Source organism: Callospermophilus lateralis, chromosome 7 (assembly GCF_048772815.1).
Source record: "Callospermophilus lateralis isolate mCalLat2 chromosome 7, mCalLat2.hap1, whole genome shotgun sequence".
Taxonomy (NCBI): Eukaryota; Metazoa; Chordata; class Mammalia; order Rodentia; family Sciuridae; genus Callospermophilus; species Callospermophilus lateralis.
Window position 1 is genome coordinate 107,172,526 of NC_135311.1, and position 22,037 is coordinate 107,194,562.

Genomic DNA, 22,037 nt, shown 5'->3' on the forward strand with positions numbered 1-22,037 from the left:
TTTTATTGAGTCAGTTAGTAAATATTTTAGGCTTTGCAGGCCATAAGATCTCTTTCCCAATTACTCAGCTCTGCCAGCTATAGCATGAAAGCAGCTATAAATAATCCATACACAAATGGACAAGGGTGAGTTCTGAAACAACTTTATAAAAACGTAGAGTAGATTGGATTTGACCCATGGCCCACGGTTTGCTGATCCCTGGCTCAAAGCCGCCTTTCTTAACCAGTTTCCTTGTCTGAACTACCCAACACAGAAAATGGTTTGGATGATTGCCTTTTCAATTTTCTTAAGAGTGGCAAAGACCCCAAAGCAATAGTTCTACGTGTGCTCTGGAGTCCTGCAGCCTCAGTCTCACCTGGCAGTTGATAGAACTAAAGAGGTTCAGGAGTGGCCCCTGAATCAGAAGCTCTGGGAGTGGCACTCAGCGAATCTGTGTTTTAACAAGACCTCCAGGTGATTCTGATGCACATTCAAGTTTGAGGATCACAGCTTTAGACTGAATCTGGAGTCGAGAGTAATTAAGAATATTTCTTCCCATTTGCCTAAGGTAAATTTCAGAGTGTAGCTAATCTACAAATGGGATTTTGCTGGTCACAGGAATCGGTTTAGGAATGATCTAATACAGGGCAAAATTTCAAACTACTTGGCAACCAGCTTCCCAAGGGCACCAACCAATCAGAATGGGAGCCAGCCAAGACACCAGAGCAGGGTTCTAAAGACCTCTTTTACACTAGGCATTCATTGATCCTTCCCTTGCTGAAACATGAAGTTGTCTGCAGGGTTCTGGGGGAGAAGCCTGAGAGGCCAGGGTAGGGAATAGACATCTGAGGAAAAAGTAAAGAAGTAGCTATTTGCCTCCCATATCCAAGTGTTTCACGGTGTGAGCAACTGGTTCAGCTCTATCAGTGCATACCAGCTGCAGAGCCACCCTGGTTCAGTTGGCATGAGCCTCAACATTTCACATCAGTGATTATGGAAACAGTGCCTCTGCCCCCCTGTGTGATCAGTGGGTGGTCCATAAGATACCAACCTAAAGATGAAGACAACCAGGGAGGGAGGAGCACACAGCAGACTGACTCAGAGAGCGATGGGGCTGCCTCCCTGGAGTCACCTCCCAAGGCTCATCCTACTTCTGGATGTTCCATTTACACGACCCACTTAGAGTTGAATTTTCTGGCGCTTGCATCTGGAACATCATATCTGACAACATGAAAATGAGGCCCGGTGAGGTGTCATAAGGAAAGCACGTTTCCAAGGGCCTGACCAAACTGTTCCCCTTTCTTCCTCAAGTTCCGGGCAGCGTGGACCCTCCCTTCTTCCTCCACAGCTCAGGCACCCTTCCCCCAGCTGTGTGCTGGGCTGGCTGCAGTGCTTGTTTATTAGTGAAACGCATCTGATCAGAGAGGCCCGCCTGACAAGTTCATTACATATCAATTTAATTAGCTGATTTACATTTAATTTACATTTCAATTAATGTCTTTAGCAACAAAACGCCGCCTTAATAGGGTAATTGCCTGTTAGGCAATATGTAAAAGAATAAATAGTCGCATTCTGAGGAAGAATTCCTATTTTCAATTTTTTATTACCATAAATAACTGAAATAATTATTGCTCTTAAGGGCCACGTCCTCGTTTCCTTCTGGGCCTAATTATAAAGACTTAGTACCTCATTAAGCAAAATGGTTTTGGAGTCACAGAAAAACATTACTCCAATCGTGACTCATTAGTTTCAACAAAAGAGGGGGGAAACTGTGATAGTGGGCATATTTGGGGGGCCAGGGAGTTTGACTGTTAGTACAAACTTTGTCCTTTCTGAGCCACACCATCATGATGGCATAAGGTATATAGTCCTGCACACCTGTTGGGATATTGGTGGGTCTGAGGGGTACTCAAACAGTCTCTTTTAGGTATTTCTAGAGATGAAGAACCTACTACCTCTTGAGGTAGACATTATAGATAGAGCTCTGGGTTTTAAAATTCTTTCTGTGTCTCTCCCTAAAAGAATAGTACCTGCTACAGAAGTACCCACTACAGAAGATGTTTTGCCAGAGTATGATTTTTTGTAATCATAATGGAACAGCAGGAGACACTGAAAGCTGTGTCTCAGAACAAGCAGCCATAGAACTGTGGAAGGAAGGGAAAACAGTCTGGGAAATGGGGAGAATGAGATTCTGTATTTTGAGAGTTCAAGAGGAAAAGCTGCCACGCACCAGGGGACCACTAGGGAAAGGGGAGGGACAGAGGTTTGGCTGTGTGAAGAGTCAGACACAGGGTCACAGGGCAACGGGCTGGCTACATAAGCCTTAAGACATACTTGAGAAGCGACTAAAATCTTCCAGAAAGCTACTTCCTGGAAAAGCTGTGAAAGAGCAAGTACTAAAAACTGAAAACTTGAGGGCGAAAAGGGTCGGCTCTTTGCGCTAGGGTTATCCTTGCTCAAAGAACCTTGGCAGTGGTTTGGCAGCTCCGCAGCCCGCGAGCAGCACCGTTTTACTCTCTGAGTGTCTCCAACAGTGCCACCGTGTGGGAGCAAGACGCAACAGCAGGAGTGGAACTCGGGAATGTGTTCTTTCTCAAGGTGGCTGAAAACGCTCAAGGGAACCTTTTGCTTTTGATTCTTAGAAAAACAAATAATGAAGGGAGAACTCAAAAAAGACATGCTGAAATTCCAGAAAATGTCTCCTATGAAGGTGAAGCAAAGGGGATTGATTATTCAATTGGGAAAAAAAGGTATCTTATTTGCACCCTGGTATTTTGGAAGTGACTTTCCAAGTACCTGACCAGAGATCCCAGCTTTCCTCTCTCACTCACAACCAGCCAGCTCCCCATTAGCCCATCAGAATCTAAAGTAGAGTGTTTAGTTCCGCATTCCACTTTTGCTTATTCCTAAATCACATTTACAAGGTTAACACCTCCAGTCCCTTGCAATCTCTGGTTTGTTGTTTTTCTTATTTTTTTGTTTTTGTTTGTTTTTCGTTAGGGTAAGGTTTTCTGATCCATTGTCAGATTCATTGACACCTAAGCCACTCTAGTCTGGAAGTTACCAGATTTATTGATAGCCTTTTAAAAATAGTTACTAAAATCTAAAGGGGAACTGCAGAATTGGTTAACACAATTCAGGGTAAAGGAAGCTGTCAGGATGACAGGAGAAGTATGGAACTTTCACTCCTGTTTTTCCTGTATGTGTCTTATAAGATTAGAGCTGTGGATCTCAGCCCTACCAGACCCAACCCTCCTTCCATCCTTGTTCCATCCTTGTTAATAATAAATATTCTGTAAAACTTAATTTTCTATATGAAATTCCCAGAAAATAAAATATAACTTGCACGCACATTCAACTTTTAAAAGCATATATATATATATATATATATATATATATATATATAATATTCTAACCATAAAAAAGGAGAAATCAAAGGGGAAGTAATATGCAAAAGGATAATATGTATTTCCACATCTAAATGCTCTGGCATAACTGCATAAAAAGATTTAATGAAGTAGAACATGCTTTCATCTCTTCCTATAATTCCCTGAATATGAGAACTGCAAATGCTGACTCAATCAAGAATGTTGAATTAGTGATTCAAATACTACCACTAGCTGCAAGTGAAATACTTTTCTAAACTCTTGTGCGACTCTTGATAGAGTTCTAAACAAAACAAAATATAGTTGTCTCTTGGTTTAAAAAGAAGGTGCATTCCTGGGAAACTTTCTGCGTTTTAAATCCTGCCCCCCCCCCAAATTTTTTTTTTTTTGAGTTTATATGTGAAATAAAGTTGGGCTATAAATTCAGATTTTTTTTTTTAAAAAAGATTTTCACCCATAAGAATAGGTGAAGTGATAGGATTTGGGGATGCTGGATGATCCTTCATTGTGTGGGACTATCTGACATTTGTGAATCTTACTCATGAGTGCCAGGAACAGAAAGGGATGTAGCTCAGTGGTAAAGCACTTGCCTAGCATGCACATGGCCCTGGGTCCAAGTGCCAGCACTGCAAAAAAAAAAAATAATAATAATAATAATAAACACACACACACATTATATATACACCCATAGACATTCATATACCAAGTGCCAGGAGTATCACTTAATTCTTGTGACCACCATTTTCACATGGCCCACAAATTTCTGAAACACTTAAGAGGGTGAATGAAGTCACCCTCACAGGGAATCACTTACCTAGAGCAACGAGTTATGCCTCTGTTTCCCTTCCTTAGAGGCCCTGTTCCTTTTGACCTAGGATTTCTGTCCTAACACCAACTTCCTTCTTTACTCATGTCAGTACCCAGTGGCGTAGGGAAGGAGAACTGATCCTGTTCCATGTTCTCAGTTGTTCCTTCCTGGATGATTGCAGTGGGCTCCCATTCAGAGTATCACCACTCTCAGAGGATCATGAAAACTCTTCCACAGTACTGGCCTTCTTTATGGATCACAGAAAGTCCTGCCTGTACACTTGGAACTGTAGCCCCTGTGACCGTGTCCCACCCCTATAACTTGGCACTCACCATGTCTATACTCACTATCTTGAGAATCCCAGCACCTGGGATTCTCTGCTTTCTTGACCTTGACCTTCTGGGGCCCACTCTGCCCACGTGGCAAGTCAGAAAGGCCAAAATATCACTTAACCAATGACTGATGGAGATGGGTAGCTACAGATCCCAGATTCCTCATCTCTTGGGCAGGGTAATCCTGAAGTGTATGTTCTTCACTGGCTCTCAGAGTTCCTGAGGGGGATTAAGCTCCAGTTGCCCATAGGAAAGCTTGCTTGATTACGTGCCCTTGTTTGACCTCCTTCCTTCTCTAATTGGTGTTTCCTAGGATCATATTTTCAGTAAATTAGTTGCCTCAAATAACTATAGGGTGATCTGGGGGATCCCAAACCAAGATGTAATTCTAGGAGAGCAAATATTCTCATAATCCTTTCTCCATAAGGACCGGTAGAACTTCTGGAGGAAAAGAGGAAAGGGACTTGGGTGCCTAATGGTTAAACTGCTGGTTATTGTCACTTCAGTCTTCAAACTGGATCTCACAGAATGTCTTCAAAAAGGATCCACAGGTTTTCCAAGAAGGAGGCCCATAAGTCTTGTCTTGGAATTCTCATGGGTTTGTGGATTGGCAGGGAAGAATCACGTTTTGCCCTCCATACTAGAAGCTACCCTTCAGTTGTCTTCCAACTAACTCAGTCCCGGAGGACATGACCCACACTCATCTGGAATGGATTCTCTGATTTGGTAACTGGTTTAAGTAGCTGAAGACTGACTGGGGGATGCTGTTTTCACTGACTGGAGCGGCCCTCTGTTTAAGGATCCTTGCTCTGGGGAGAACAGAGAAGCATAAGTTCAGGTGAAGAAACAGCTCTAGAGGGTGACAATAATGGCAGCATAGATGAAGGTCTCTATTCTTCGGACCTGGTAGTGGGACCAGTTGACAAACAAGATCACAAAGAGGCAGAGTAGAGGGTAACCATGGCACCCACAGCCAGATGGATTCAGTGGTTCCTCAGAACACCCTTAACCTCCAACACAGAGGGAAGGGAGGGATCTGGAGGCAGGCTCTGAAAAGCCACCTTTGCCAGCGGGGACCTGGGCGAGAGGCTTGTGTTTCTGGTAACTACACTGTCAGTCAGCAGCAGGGCTGGAGTACTATGATCCGATGGAGCAGGGGTCCCGTTTTTCTTCAGTTAGTGCATTCCAAAGCTGCCCTGTGACTGCAAAGTAGACTGGGGCTTTCTTTTCCTCTTTACAGTTTATTGGCAAAGTATCAACTGTTTTATAGGGCAAATGCTGCCATCCGCCCAGCTGTGCTCAGCAGTTACTGCCAGCGAGGATGTTTCAGTTGGGACTCACACTAGGGTGACTCCAGGTTTAAAAGCCTGCCTCTGAATGCATCTCTTCATGCCCTTTAAATGTTGCAAATCAAAGAGGCATACAGGGAGGCTTGGCGATTGGCAAACTTCCCACCATAGTGATGAGAATATAGCCCTTTGTGTGGCTAGAACAGCAAGGGGTGAGGAGGAGGAACACAGGCAGCTTCTCTGGGAGGTCCAAAGCCCCAGTGACAAGCAGAGCAAATTTCCTGAGGTCAGGGGAGATACAGAGGATACCTCACCAGCTACCGAAAACATTGGGCAGCCTCTTCCTTAGAGACATCAGTGTTATTGTTTCTGCTCATTTCTTCTTCCACGTTTACCTCACACATTAATTCATTCAGTCAACATTCATTAAGCACCTGCTATGTGACAGTACCCCTATATGACAGACCATGGATTTAGTGTAGGTTTAATATGTCTCAGGGACCCTGGCTTGCACTGGCCCCTTTTTCTAAAGGAATTCACCTGATGCTATGCTTCTGTAAATTGCAAAAGGAAAGTACTATAATGGCAGCTTTCTAAGACCTGTTGTTTTTCAGTCCAACTCTCCTTCTTCCTCATTTGCCCTTACATATGTTGGAAGTTAGGTTTTTGTGTGCTATGTTCACATGATTCACAGTCACTTGCCATGTGAAATTCCATCATTGCTAGCCATCTTCAGTGTAGCTGTGACTACCACAAATAAAGCTAGTGCTCACTCTAATGGTTTGGATATGGGGTATACTCTCCTGTCCTCAAAAAAAAAAAGCTCATGAGACAATGTAGCAATGTCCAAAAGTGAAATAGATCAGAATTTGAGAGCTTTCACTTAACCAGTGGATTCTCTTGATATATTAATAATTTGAATAGATTACTGGGTGGTAACTATAGGCTGGTAGGGTATGGTTAGTGGAAGTATGTCACCGGGGGCATCTCTTGGGAAATATACATCTTGTTCTTAGTTCCTGGTGTTCTTTCTCTGCTTCCTGGCTGTCCTAAGCTGACAGCTTTCCTCTACCATGTCCTTCCACCAAGATGTTCCATCATTACTCAGGCCGGAGTAATAGAGTCGGTGAATCATGGACTGAACCTCTGAAACCACAACCCCCCGCAAAACTTTTCCTCTTCTCAGCTGTTCTTGTCAGGTACCTCATTCACAGCAAAAAAAGTTGACTAACACACCCACTTCCAACTTGCCCAACATCGTGACCCATAGGTGTAGGACCTCTAAATGAAGACCCTGGGCAGCAGACTTCTTAAGGAGTGCTGGCAATTCAGAGTACATAAGATTGGTACTGCACATGGGACTGCCAAGAAATGCCAAGAAATCTTATAGCACATAATAAGAGGAGCTTGATAGAGGTTTCAAAAACAACAGTCTAAAATTTTATAAGACATGACCAATATGGAGTTGTGAAGCTAAAATAAACTTTTCTGAATTTTATAAAGTAAAAACCCAATTTTAATCCATCATGCTAAAAGAAAGATTGAACCATCATTCTGTTCTCTCAAAGGAAAATAATTTTACAACAATTATTATCAAAGAGGTGGTAGGTGAATAAACACAAGAAATGCAAAGAAAAAATTAATATGCACAATATAATTATCAGGCAGTTAATTAATAAGCACCATATAATTTTTCTGGGTTTTTAAAAATCTTTAATTTATGATTCAGTTCCTTCTTATAAAGACGTATTCACTTTCTTAATTATCCATTAATAAATTCTGTAGTTTTTAAAGGTGACTGCCCAACTTAAATAAACTTCAGGCTTCACAAAACCAGGCACCCCTCAGGGGCATTGGTAGATACTGGGGATAGAACAGTCAAGACTGGCCCTCAATTCCAAGGATTTCACAGGCACTGGACCAGACTGATACAAACCAGAGGGTCACTAGGAAGCACAGGGCCTTCACCTCTCTCCCTGTTTCCAACTCTTTTTTTATTTCTGTTTGAACATGACATTTTGGGAAGCTCAGTACAGCCTGGTTCCCTCCCAGAGCCTCCAGCCCCACTTCTCACTCTCACGTTGGAGGCATTCTTGGATTCCCCTCCTGCCCACACCCAAGTCTCAGAACTTATTCTACTTTATCATGTAAAACACTTCTGACCTGTTTTTGACTGCACTAGGGAATTCTGGTTTTGTCCTCTGGGTTTTCTTGTTCATACTTATAGAGAAGTCATAAAATTATTTTTCTAAACAGAGTTCTTTCCAAAAGAGGAATTAGGACATCTGCTTCAAATAACAGTTTATTTCTTCCTCACTCATTTATCCCAGTCTCCTTCTTCCTTTCCCTCATTCACCCTGTGAGCGATGTTTGCCTGCGTGGCTTTGATAAAATGATTAGGAAATTGAGAACACATAGAAAAATGTAAAAGAAATATGATTTCAAGGACTATGAGAAAAAGCAGCTCTCTCTGATCCTGCCTATGTGTGCCGCTGGTCTGGGTCCTGATGGAGAGATGGAGAAGAGAAACCAGGATTTAAGCCAAGCCTAACAGATTGGGAGCTCTTCCAGGTCAAAGGTTTTGTCTTATCCTTTTCAGTATTAACCATGTTGATGGCATAGATTCAATAATACACATTAGGGAGGGAGAGAGGGAGGGAGGGAGAGAGAAATATGAAAGGAGGCATTTATTTGTTCTTAAATTACTTCATTTCGCTAAAGAAATTCCCCCAAACCTTTCCATGTCTTCATGTCAGAGGATTCTCCTATATGTTACTTCTTTCCTCAGGCTCCAAGGAAGATGTGTTTGTTCAAGATCAACCCTTTCACCTTTGCCCTCAATCCCAGATTCTCCTGAGTCTTTCAGAATTCAGCTTCAATAATCATCTTCCTGATCTCTAGTTGCAGCCTCTCTCTTAATCTCTATCGCCTCTTTTCTTCTCAGCCAATAACCACACTCAAGGGTCTTCGGTTCTTAGACATGCACCCTCCCCAACACACCCTACCTGACCACCACCTCTGGCCCATGTTCCTTGTAGCAGCCATGTACGAACTCACCTTTCTTCTGCATTTGTTCTGTCTACTGCTTATTTGGCATTGATTCATATTCATACATTAACTGACACTCATCTGATTGAAGGTCAGTCAATTTCCAAATCTGTTAGACACTTTCAGTATTGAGCTCACTGATTTCAGAAAGGTGATTTTTGTGAGCAGGGGTGTTTGTTTTACACACATTTCAAGGGAAATAAAAATTACTCCACTTCTGACAGTCTCTCTCTCTATTACAATGATTGGACCCCTGATTACTAAATGATGTATCCAAAGAATGAAGGGGGAGAATCTGAGCGATATTGAAGCAGGGTGTCTGAAGGAACCGGGTGTCTGAGGAGCCCTGAGGAGAAAAGACATCATGGAGACTGGAGAAGAGGGAGCCAACAGATGCTAAGCAGCACCAAACTGTTAAATGGACCACTGAGTGGGACGTTTGAGGAGGTAAGTTTTGTCTGGTTGTGGAAAAGAATTCCATAATGAGCACAGCCACATAACACAGGAGAATGGAGCCTCATAATGCTAGGACCCAATAGCCTAAAGCACATCTTCATGTGAATTGGACAAAGGTACTTCTTTCTCTAATCAGCCAAAGCCTGGCCCCATAGCACCTAGGTCTCACCCACTTGCTCCCTTGGGCAGGGCACAACCTGTACTGTCTTCCAGAGCAACTCTGTAGAAGGCAATGGGATTTCTGTCACTAGAACATTCAACTAATGACTAGGTGGTTTTGTGTTTTGGTTCTGTACAGAGCATTTCTTACAATTCTGTTTATGATAATCTCATTATAGCTATAAAACTGTACTAGAAAGAGAGAGAAAGGTAGACCAACAGAGAAGAAAAATGGAGTGAGAAGGAGAAAATTAGAGAGGAAGATAGAAATGGGAGAGAGAGAAAGGGAAGGGAGAGATTGGTTGGTTGATTGATTATTATTTTTTTTTTTTTAAGAGAGAGTGAGAGACAGAGAATGAGAGAGAATTTTTTAATATTTATTTTTTAGTTTTCGGCAGACACAACATCTTTGTTTGTATGTGGTGCTGAGGATCGAACCCAGGCCGCACGCATGCCAGGCAAGCACGCTACCGCTTGAGCCACATCCCCAGCCCTGATTGATTATTTTTAATCTTATATTCAAATATGCCCCAATGCAGGTGAATGACCATGTTTTACAAGCAAATGATACCTAGCTGTGTCTGCCACAGCATCCTAATTCCTATACCTTATCCTATTACTTTCCTGTCTTGTTTGCTATTTGAGTCCCAGTTTTGTTCGAGGTGGTCCAAATTGGTCTATGCCAGTCGTTCTTAACCTGGCTACACAGTAGTATCTCAGTCACAATTTAAAAAATATTGGTAAAATCAGAACCTTTGGATATGAATCTATATTTCTAAAATTTCCCAGGTAATTCTTGACAGGATTGGGCCATTTGTTTAGGCCAACCATGAACATCTCTCTCCCATTTATGAGATAGTTCACTTTTAGTGTCCTTTGCATATGCAGGAGGCTACCAATGGAGCCCTGCCAGGAGGCTTCTGGAAAAGCTTCACTTTCCAAAATAAAGGGACAGGGAATGAGATTAGGATGCAGCAATCTTTGGGGAGCCACTATTTTGTTTACTACAAGTCCCAGATATTTAAAGCTTGCTAGTTGTGGTCAAAAATAAATGATTTTTATATCAGAAACTTCTGTCCCCCAACAATTACTTAGCTCCCAAACCAGAAGACTCTTTCTCATCTAGAAACTCTTCCCTAGATTAGCTACAATTTACAGTCGATGCAATGTTAATAGCCCTTTTAGGAACCATTGTACAGTTACCTGGATCTTTATCTTTCCTGTAATGGAAAAACTAGGGTTGAGTCTCTGGAGGCCCTACCCCATGTTGGAAGTAAGGCCCAATTCCAGCAGATAGTTTATGACTAGAACTCAGAATATCATAATATGTTCTTTCACTCCCACCATTTATTTTCCAAAAGTGAGCTGGCCTATTACACACCCATTTTCCCTAGGGCTGTTATGTGAGAACTTGGAAGTGATTCCTCATTGGTTTATTACTCTCTAAAACTCAGCCAGAGGAATGACAATCGAATTATTATTGACTGAGCTAGCATATCTCACTTAGGAAGACAAGATTAATAAAACAAGGCATTCTTCTGGGGATGTTTGTTACATAGATTTTAAAGCCCAAACACATTTTTCCAAGGGGTGAAATTCATATTGTTTTATACAAGAAAATTCTTACCATAGGGTGATCTTGCTTTATCTTTTCTTTCAAATTATATCAGAAACTTGAAGTGTCTTGTTTCAGAGAAACTTTCCACACTATTTTTAGTGATAAATAAGTGTAGTGTTAGAGGTTTAGAAATTGTTCTACTTCAAAATATACAGAATCATCAATTTAAATGATAGGAACATGCTTTCAGAAATACAATATTCTATTCAAATGCAAGATCATCAGAACATTTTATATTTGATATTCATTCTGCTTTAATATGACAATTACTATTGTCATCATGATTGTTTGGTGGTATTTTTTCTTAAACTAATTTGAATGTTTGCTATTAATAATACTAATATGATGCAAAAGAATGAAAGTTATCACTTTATAGCAAAAAGAGGGCTACCTTTGAAGTAAGACAGTTTTTTTATTTTTAAAGAGAGAGAGAATTTTAATATATCTTTTTTTTTTTTTTTTTTTTAGTTTTCGGCGGACACAACATCTTTGTTTGTATGTAGTGCTGAGGATCGGACCCGGGCCGCACACATGCCAGGTGAGGGCGCTACTGCTTGAGCCATATCCCCAGCCCGTAAGACAGTTTTAAACTTCGATTCTCTTTCTGCCAGGTACTACCATTGTCCTAGGGCAAGTTAATTTACTATCACCTGGTTTCCTTGCTTATTAAATGGGAATACAGATACTTACATACTGGAGTTGAGTGAGGTATACAATTATGTACCTGAAGTCCCTTGTACAATGCCTGATATATAATGTCACTGAGTAGTTTCCATGGCTAACAAATATAAATTGTTAATAGTCTTATTCCTAATGAAGACACTGGCTTTGTTGGAAATCAGATTCCTATGGAGACTGAACACAAATGAAAGGCGATGGAGGTCTTTTAAAGTGCTTCTGACCTTCTGATCATTTGGTCAGACAGTCTGAGTTACGGTCTTCACTTCATAAATGCAAAGTAGACTGTATAAAAGGAAAAAATATGCTCTAGTTCATTCCCTCAAAGTATTCATCAAATGAGGTAGGATTTCTGGAAAAGATTAAGAGCTTACATTTTTCATCGGACTTAACTTCCCATAAAATTTCATAGAGGATAAAAGGCGAGGAATGCAGAAGCAGTATTCTTTCTGTTTTATCTGCTACCTGCACTAAATCTTCCTGAGGTATCATTAATTATAGTGGTGCCAGTCAAAATGCTGCTTAGACAGGCGAATTTTCACACAAAAGTCTGTGCCTGGGATTTCAAAACTGGCAGTTGAATTTTAGTATTTAGGTGAAACTGAAGGCTTACTCAGAAGAAATACCTTCAAACCAATCATGACATGGAATGAGAATGATACATAACTAGGGACTTTGAATTGAACTAGTGAAGTTTTGGTCCTTGGCACAGAGCTTCAGAACAATTCAAAGAATTCTAAAAATACATAGTATCTAAAATTTCCAAATTAGGTGGGATCCTGAAAGATCTGACTTGGGCAGTGTTTATCTGAGAACATAAAAGGTGGGGGACCCAAGAAACTGCTACCATTAGACTTGTTACATTGAGCTACCATATGCTAAGTACTTCACCTTTTTTTTTTCTTGAATGTGTGAGATGGATCATATATATAAAAGAAAAGTGAAATTTGGAGATCTGAAACAAAATATCCCAGGTCACACGGCTGGCAAGTGGTAAAGGTGGTATTGGTCTCAAGTTGTCTTGATTTCAAGAGGTGAACTTTCACTGGGCAGTTTTAGTTTTTCCAGAGGAAAGAGATCTTGTGGTACGGAATCCCCCAGAGGGAGGGGTCTTCACTTCAATCCAACACATTTGTCATTGAGCACCTTTAGCAAAGAAAACTAAGATTCAGTTACTGCCCTTGAGGCATTTACAATCTTGTGGAAAGAGCTAGGTCAACTTACTTATTTTTTTTTTCTCATCTGTAAAGTAAAATAGTTAGAGGTATTTAAAAAATATTTTTAGCATAATTTTCCCCATAGATATTTGGAAAAATCCCAATGTATAGAAAAACAGATAAATTTGTATAATAAGGGAGCACGGAGAAGAGGCATGTAGCCCACACTTTAGTCAGTAAGGAAGTTCTTAATGATTTTTATAGTTTGATATGTTTTTTTACATGGCCCAGCTTACATGAAGCCTTTTATAATTGTGCTAATTTAGAATTTCCTAAATTGAATGCTCAGTTAAAAAAAAAAAAGCAGTTAGGAAAGGTTAAGAAGCTAGAGCGCACCATTTGGAGAAGATATTCAACTCTAGGAGTTCTGAATGCTTTTGATAGCATAAAGTATTACCAAAGAAAGATTAATTCAGACACTAACTTTAAGCACCACCTAAGAAACATGCATATTCATTTACTTTGCACAACAAGCCACCAATTAATAGATATTAAGACTAAGGATATTTAGTATTAAAAGGAATAGAGTTAGTCCTTTCACATTCACTCATGATGGAATTACCAGATCAGAATATCCCTTCTGGTTTAAATAAATGTAAAACTAACAAAAAAAGAGTAGGAAACAACTATTTTCAGTCAGTGAAAAATTGGCAGCACAAGTTTGTAATCTCTGAGATAAAGGAACCTCTTAAAGTAATCGCTCACATTAGGGGACAATTTATAAGCTACAATGCAGAAAGTTGGCACCTAAGCAGAGCATGAGGTTCCACTGAACTAAGGAGGCAAGATCAGTTTGGTAGTCCAAGCAGCTGAAATCTGCAGTTCAGGGAATAGGAGAAAAGGGAGCTCATAGCCCCAGAAAACTAAGAGGTGTTACTTCAAAAGTTCTAGGTTGAGGGATGAATTTAATTTGCAGAGTAAGACCAACTGAGACTTACCTGTCAGCTTCTGCTATGGGATTGGGAGCAAAACAGACACTGAATATCAAGCAGTGCAAAGTATCATTGAAGTTCTAATCTTCAAGAGTAGAAACTTAAAAAAAAAAAAAAAAACTCTTTGTAAATGCAAAAGTTCCTAGGTTTGGCAGGAGGTTTTGCAGGAACTCAACTGTTACAGTACCAGTCCTGTGAGACAGAATGCTCTTATAATACCAGGAAACACAAACTTATCACTCATGGATAAGCATCAAGATCAAGAAGAAGCCTGGATCCATGGTGATCCATGTCCTCCAAATCTCAGAATAGCTGTTCCAGAGTTATCTACGCATGCCATACTTCGCACTTCAGTTGGCCCCAGAATCATTCTATTGGGTTTATATAGACGTTACTTGGCTCCCTGAGTAAGAGTATTGTAGAAACCCCTGTTCTAGGATGAAGAAAAGCATAGCTTGGGTCCTTCAGAACACTTCTTCCCCATCTCATGATGTAGCATTCTTTGTATGTTATGCCTAAAAACAGATCTGACCTCCTGCAGTCAGTACTTCTGGAATCCAGCTGATTCACCAAAAAGGCTGTACTTTAGCAGTACAGACCATGCCCCTAAAGTAAGGTCTATACTGCACTCACCTTGACAAAGTCTCTAACAAAGTTTGGCAAAACCCATATGGGAGATAGGTTTTGTAGGGTGAGTCCCAAGAAGTTAGAGGGGTTCTAGAAACATCTCGGGCATTCCACATTATCTGTAGTAACAAAGTATAACACAGATTTGACAAAAAAAGTTTTAACTTTATTATCCCTTAAGATACAAATTTAAGGTATCACTATCCCTTAAATATTCAGATTTAAGGTAATCAACAAGTAATTAAACTGCCTGATAAAATGAGAATCAACACTTTAAAAAGACAGATAATAGAATCATATTATACAATGAGTTATTAAAAAATATTCATAACTCAATTAAAAGAATCAATGGATATACAAAGAAGTAAGAGAGCACAGCCTACAGTCACAAAAGCATGTAGTTAGTAGAAACAGAACTTAACATGGTACAGATTTGGACATAACATAAAATTACTTAGAAACAGCTAATATAAATGTGTTTCAGGAATTAAAGGAAAATATGTTCAAAGAGAAAAGGAAAAGGGGGGAAGGTCCTAGTGAATGAAAAACCAGGGCATCTCAATAAACACATAGAAACTTTAAAAAAAAAGAAATTTTAGAACTAAGTAATGTTAAATGAAATGGAAATTCAGTGGAGGGATTTAATAATAGTTTGGAGATATCAGAATAAAGAGTCATGTTGAGGACAGATTAGTAGAATTATATCATTTGAAGATTCTAAGGAAAAAATATTGAAGAAAAATGAAGAGAACACTGGTAAAAACAGATGATCTAATAGATGCCCTTATTTGATTAGGCACATCCCTGGTAAAATATAGATTCCAAAAATTAGGAAAAAGCAATAAAAGAGAATTACAGGTCGGGTTTTCTTATGAATATAGATGCAAAAACTATATAAAATATTAGCCAACATAATGTAAAATCATATTTACAAAATAAAATAGTATAAAATTAGAAGAAAGGTAAACCATTAGGAAAATCTCTCAATGCAATTCACTGATAGGCTAAAGCTGAAAGCTCCTGTGATTATCTTAATTGGTATAGAAAGGGTACTTGCTATCTCCTCTGGAGTATTTTGAAGCAAATCCCATTTCATCCATAAATAATTCAATGTATATTGCTTTCTAAAACACCAGGAATATTTTATTTAGGTTATAATTTTTTTATGATTTATATGTTGAAAAAAATCATATTGTGTTTGTTTTGCGGCTTCCATCCCTATAGTTTTGTCTAAGAAGTTACTGTGAATCTTGAATTCTGTGTACATTGGTGATTGATTTGGATGCTTGGTCAGATTCTAGCTTGATTTGGGGACATAAATTAAGGATAGTTTTGTGAACTCCTAATTGCATCACCTCAGAAGGAACATTCTACTAATTGGCTCTTTTTTTCTGGGTGAGATTAATGTCGAGTGGTATGTTTGAGTGTGGACACACTGATCTAGTCATTGCACCATTCCTCATCAGTTTTTCAACAATGGTTTTAGCAGACATGGATGCTCTATTCTTCATTCCTCTTTACTTACACCTGGGATTTTCTTTTCTTTTTTTATTAGAGCACAGTTAAACATAGCAGTTGAGTTAATTTTGACAAAATCACACATGTGTGCAATTTGGTCTCAATCCCAGTTCTTCCCTTTTTCTCTCCTACCTTCCCCTATTCTCTTCCCTCTACTTTACTGATCTTCCTTATTTATTTTTGATTAGTACTTTAGACATAAAGGTGAAATTCCCTGTGGTATGTTTGTATATACATATAAGGTGATTTTGTTAAATTCCTTACATATTTCCTCCCTTTTCCTGTCCTCCCTCCCTCACTCTTCATCTCCTATTCACCAAATATTCCCTATAATTTTATTTTATCTGATTGCTGCCCACTGCCCCTGCCTTCTTTTCATTTTGTCCTAGTTTTCATATTTGAGAAAACATTCAACCCTCGATTTTCTGAGTTTAGCTTATTTCACTTAGATTATTTAACTTAGATATTCTCCAATTCCACCCATTTATTGGCAAATTCCATTATTTCCTTCTCCTTAATGGCTGAGTAAAATGCCATTGTGTATATACAGCACGTTTTCTTGATCCATTCAGATGAATGGATTGAAAGGCAACTGGAATGATTTCATAATTGGGTTATTCTGAACTATTCTGCTACAAACATTGAAATTGCTTCATCACTGTAGTATGCTATTTAAGTTCTTTTTGATAAGTACCAAGGAATAGGATAGTTTGGTCATATGGTGGTTCCATTCCTAGTTTTTTGGAGAAACTCCATACTTCTTTCCAGAGTTATTATACTAATCTGCAGTCCCTACCTTTTCTGCCATCTCCTTCCCAGCATGTATTATTATTTATATTCTTGGTAATTACCATTCTGACTGGAGTGATATGAAATTGTAGTGTAGATTTGATTTGCATTTCCTTGATTGCTAGAGATGTTGAACATTTGCTCATGTATTATTATTATTATTATTATTTTGGCTATCTCTATTTCTTCTTTTGAGAAATATATACTTAGTTCTTTGGCCCATTTAAAAAAATTTTTTTGGAGGCACTGAGGTTTTTTTTTTTAATTCTTTATATATTCTGGATATTAATCCCCTGTCAAAAGAGTAGATTTTTTTTTTCTGTTCTGTAGGCTCTCTTTTTACACTCTTAATCATTTCCTTTGCTGTGCAGAAAGAAAATTTTCAATTTGATGACATCCCACTTATTGATTCTTGGTTTCATTTCTTCAGCTTTTAGGATTCTTGTGAGGAAATCAGTTTCTGCACCTGCATGATAGAGTGTTGAGACAGTATTTTATAAAGGTTCTGGTCTAATTCCCAAGTCTTTGATCCATTTTGATTCAACTTGTGTACAGGGTGAGAAGCATCTAATTTATATACATTCTTCTGCATATATCTAGTTTTACCAGCACCATTTGTTAAAATGGCTATCTTTTCTTCAATATTTTTTTATACATTTTTTTGCACCTTTGTGATTCCCCCCAAAATGTTCATGTCCTACATGAACATGGAATTTATGAATGTTTATCTCTGGAATTTCCATCTCTGAATGTTTATTTACATACCAAAGGGAGAATTAAGGTTACAGACAGAATTGATGTTGGTAATCAGCTGACTTAAATAGGAAGATTAATCTGGTTATCTAGGTGTGCTGAAGCAACCATATGGCCCTTAAAAGTAGAAGAGGGAGGTAGGAAGTAGGTCAGAGTGATGCAATGTGGGAAAGACTTGATTTACAATTGTGACTTAGAAAACAAGGAAAAGGGACTGTGATCTGAGGAATGCTGTTATCTTCTAGAAGCTGAAAAAGGTAAGGGAATGTATTCTCCAGCCTCCAGGAAGGAACCTACTGATCTTTGATTTTGGTCCAGCAAGCCCTGTGTCAGACTTGTGACCTATAGAACTGTAACATCATAAACTTATGTTGTCTTCAAACCAGCATGTTTGTGATAATTTGTTATGGCAGCAACAGAAAGTCAGTATAGTGCTATCATTTCTGTGAGAAAACAGACAATAACAAAGGAACAAATAGAGAAACTATTCCATTCAGTAAGAGTATAACATATTTTCCAGGTCAACCCATAAAGATAAAATTTCTGCACAGTTTCAATAATAGACTAGTAGTAAACATAAGGAAAACTTGAGATGCTATCCTTGATAGTATAAAGAAAAATTATAGTTAAATATCTAGAAAATATCTAGAAATTAAATAAGATTCCGATGGAGAAAACTTGAAAAACCTAGTAAAGAACGTAGAACATGATCTGATAAATGAAGACACATTCCATGCTCTTGGATGGGATGAGTATTACAAAGACGTTAACTACTTGAAGTAATCTGTATGTTTCACTATCAATTCCAATAGGACTGTGTAAGGAACATGATAACAATTATTCTAAAATAAAAAGAAGCAATGAAGGATCACGGTTAATTCTATGTCATAAACAAGTAAACTTGCCAAATATGGCATCAGGAAGACACAGTAAAAAAGCAGTGTGGTACTGTTGCAAGAATAGACAAATAGAACACTGGAAGAGAACAGAAAGCCTCAAGATGAAACTTTGAGTAACTAATGTATGATAAAGATGTCATTACACACCAATGAGGGGGAGGCCTGAAATGTTTAATAGATACTGCTGGAAAATTTAACTGGGTTGGGGGAGAAACTGGTGAATTATTATTTAATATCACTTACAATCTTGATAGACTATCAAAATTTGAAAGGTAAAACAATAATGCTAATAGAAAAAAAATACGGGAAATATATTTGTTACCTAGGAATGGAGGAAACTTTTTAAAATGTCAGAAAAAAAATAAGAAAAAAAGATTGATTAATTTATATTGAAGTCATGTATTTCTATTAATTAAGTACACATTGAACAATGTTTATAAATAAATGAAAAAGGAAGAAAATATATGCAATATAGAAAACTAAATTAGTTTAGTAATTAATATTTAGAAAATACAGAACTCCTGTAAGAAAGACAAAAATCCCAGTGGAAAGATGGGCAAAGGACATGAGCAGACAATTTACAGTAAAGAAAGCAGAAAATCTTACAAGCATATAAAGATGTGCTCAGACTCATCAGTAATCTGAGAAAATCAATAGTGAGAATGTAGTTCATATCTGGGGAAACAAAAAAGCTTAATCATGCTGGGGTTGGGAAGAACGTGGGGCCATACTAGCCCTCAAAACATTGATGGGAGGAGGGTACACTGCTGTAGTACTATAGACAGAAATTTAGAATTATTTGGTCAAACTGAGAATACTCATATTCAATGACTTAACAATTTCTCTTCTGTTCTTCACAAATTATAGGTAAAATGAAAAGATCAAGCACAAAAAAGGAAGGATATTTGCAACATATAAGATAGATGAAGAATTATTATCTAAACATAAAGAACTGCTGTCAAAAATAGAATTTAGTAGGGCTGGGGATGTGACTCAAGCAGTAGCACGCTTGCCTGGCATGCGTGCAGCCCGGGTTCAATCCTCAGCACCACATATAAACAAAGATGTTGTGTCCGTCGAAAACTAAAAAATAAATATTAAAAAATAAAAAAATAGAATTTATTGAAAAAATGGTTTAGAAAACTACTAAGCAGTTCATAAAGAGAAAATGAAATTGCTAATGAAATCAAGCAAAGGTGCTCAACCTCAATAGTAATCAGAGATACCAAATAAAATCACAATGGGAAACCTATATTACATATATTCAAACATACAAAAATTAAAAACCCAAACAACATAAACATTGGCAAGGGAGTAGAAAAGTAAGAACTCATATATTTCTGGCAGAAACATAAATTGATACTAGCATGGAAAATGATGTAGCATTACCTATAAAGTCCCACATGTGCAGAACCTAATATCCAGTCAATCTACTCCTACTCCAGCACACAGTGCAATAGACATGTACTGGAATGTTCATAATGACATTGTTAATTGCTAAAAGTGGAAAAAGTACAAATGACCATCAAAAGCAGAAAAGATAAATTATTACATATTTCTAAATCAGAGTATTACCCCAAAATGGAACAAACTTCAGCCACACAGCATCAACACTGGATGAATAGAAGAGAGACAGTATTAATTCCATTTAAATAAGGTCAATAGCAGAACACATTGAATGTATCTTATTTGGAAGTTCATACTTGAAAGCACGGGAAATATTGTAACAAAAGTCAATGTAGTGGTTATTTCCAGGGCAAGGAAGACAATACAATGTTAGGGCATTTTTAAAAGGTTGAATTATTTTAACCAAAGTAGAGGAAGATCTTCCTTTCAGAGCATTGTTAAGCATAGTTGATGTTACATTTCTTAACTGGGTGCTAGTTGCACAGGTATTGCTGCCTTCATTAACATTTTTAATACAAGTCTGTATGTATAACTTAATCTGCAATGAAAATTATTTTTAACATGATTGGATTAGACAATCTCTAGGTTTTTTTGTTTTTTTTTTTAAATCTTTGATACACTGTGGCAAAACCCTTCCCAAGTGGAGGTATTCTTATCTCCTCAATTTAAGCAGTATGCACTGAGATATATGTACTGGTGAGTTAGAAAACTCTGAGGAAAAAAAAAAGTGAATTGAAGTAACAAAGAATCAGAAAATGGGAGACCAAGAAGAAGATCATGATGATTCAAGCCCCTCTTCTCAGAAAGGCAACTGGGGTTTTACTTGAGAGTCCCCAGGCTTCAATCTCAGTTCTGCTTTGGGTTGGGCAGATCTCTAATCCTGTTTCTTCATGCTGGCTTTGAAAACTGTACCCTGAGATCCAAGTAGGAGGACTAACAATTATTATTTTACAGTAGGGGAAACTGAGGCCACAAGGGTCACCACTAACTCAAGTTGCCATCACCAGGTTGGAACTCGGGGCTTCTGAGGCCAACTCCCTGACCTCTGCCCTGCCCCAGGGTACAGCTGTTCTCTCTTTCCGCGGCCTGTGAGCCCACCGCTTGACGTCACAGAAGAACGCCCGGCCCCGCCCCCCGCCCCTTCGGAAGCCACGCCTCCTCTTGGCCACGCCCCGTCCGGCTTTCGCCAAGCCCCGCCCCCGGCCGCTCGTCCTCGCGCGTCCCCTCCGGCTTCTCTTCCGGCCCCACCCTCCCGGCTGCCATGACAACGAGTCCGCGCCCCGCGCTCTGCTGCTACTCGGGCGGGACCCAGGCTGGACCGCGGGCCCCGGCCTGGGGGCCACAGCTGCCACCGCCGCCGCCACCTCGTCTCCTCCCCGTCCCCGTCCCGCCCCGCGTCTCCCCGCCTCATTCGGGCCCGTGGCCGGGGTCCCTCCCCGCCGCCCGATCCCGGGCAGATGCCGAAGGTAAAGGCGCTGCAATGCGCCCTGGCGCTGGAGATCCGCTCAGTGAGTACGGTGGAACCCCTCTACCCCCGCAGCAGCTGACTCAGATTTGCCTCCCTCCCGTCACCTCCGAGAGCCCGGAATGCCCCAGAGTCTCCTTCACCCTCCGGTTCATCGCCGGGGAGCAGTACCCCCACGTCACCTCGAAGTCCTGAGCACCCTCCCACTCCCGACGACGCCGAGGCCTTGACGCCCACCTCAGTTTTTCTGGTTTTATCCCAGCTTCCGGTTGGGTTGCTTTCAAATCATTTCCGAACTCTCCAGAGTTCCTCACTTTCCTCCAACTTTCCAGTGAGTTGGGAGCGGTGGTGTTCTTTTCAAACGCTTCTCTGCTTCTCCTGTTGGCTTAGTGAGAAAGGATTAGGGTGCCTTGTCCCGGGCCTGGGGTGCGTGTGGCATTTCCTCCCAAATTGCTGCAGGCACACCCTTTTAGACACGATTCCAGGCTTCCCGTTAGTGACGACGGGGGCCTTTATTCTCAGTCACAGGGCGGATTCCCCACGTCCAACAAGTGAAATGTGGCATTGTTACACAAAGTGCCTTGCGGTCTCCTCCTGGGGCCACACCCGAGAAACCCAACTCCTCAGAAATTAGTTCAGGCCTCTGAAGTCTGCAGACTCCCGACTTTGCGAGGAAT

At 39.7% G+C, this 22,037-nt stretch overlaps 1 protein-coding gene across 2 annotated transcripts in view; it reads left to right on the top strand.

Moving 5' to 3' along the window:
* Positions 1–21,155: 21,155 nt before the first annotated feature.
* The window catches only part of Spata6 (spermatogenesis associated 6), a 119,624-nt gene continuing 118,742 nt past the window's right edge, over positions 21,156–22,037 (top strand). For both annotated transcript variants that reach the window (XM_076860446.2, XM_076860447.2), the window contains exon 1: positions 21,156–21,403. In XM_076860446.2, coding sequence (XP_076716561.1) covers positions 21,353–21,403 — 51 coding nt within the window. In that variant the 5' untranslated portion in view covers positions 21,156–21,352. The remainder of the gene's footprint in view (positions 21,404–22,037) is intronic.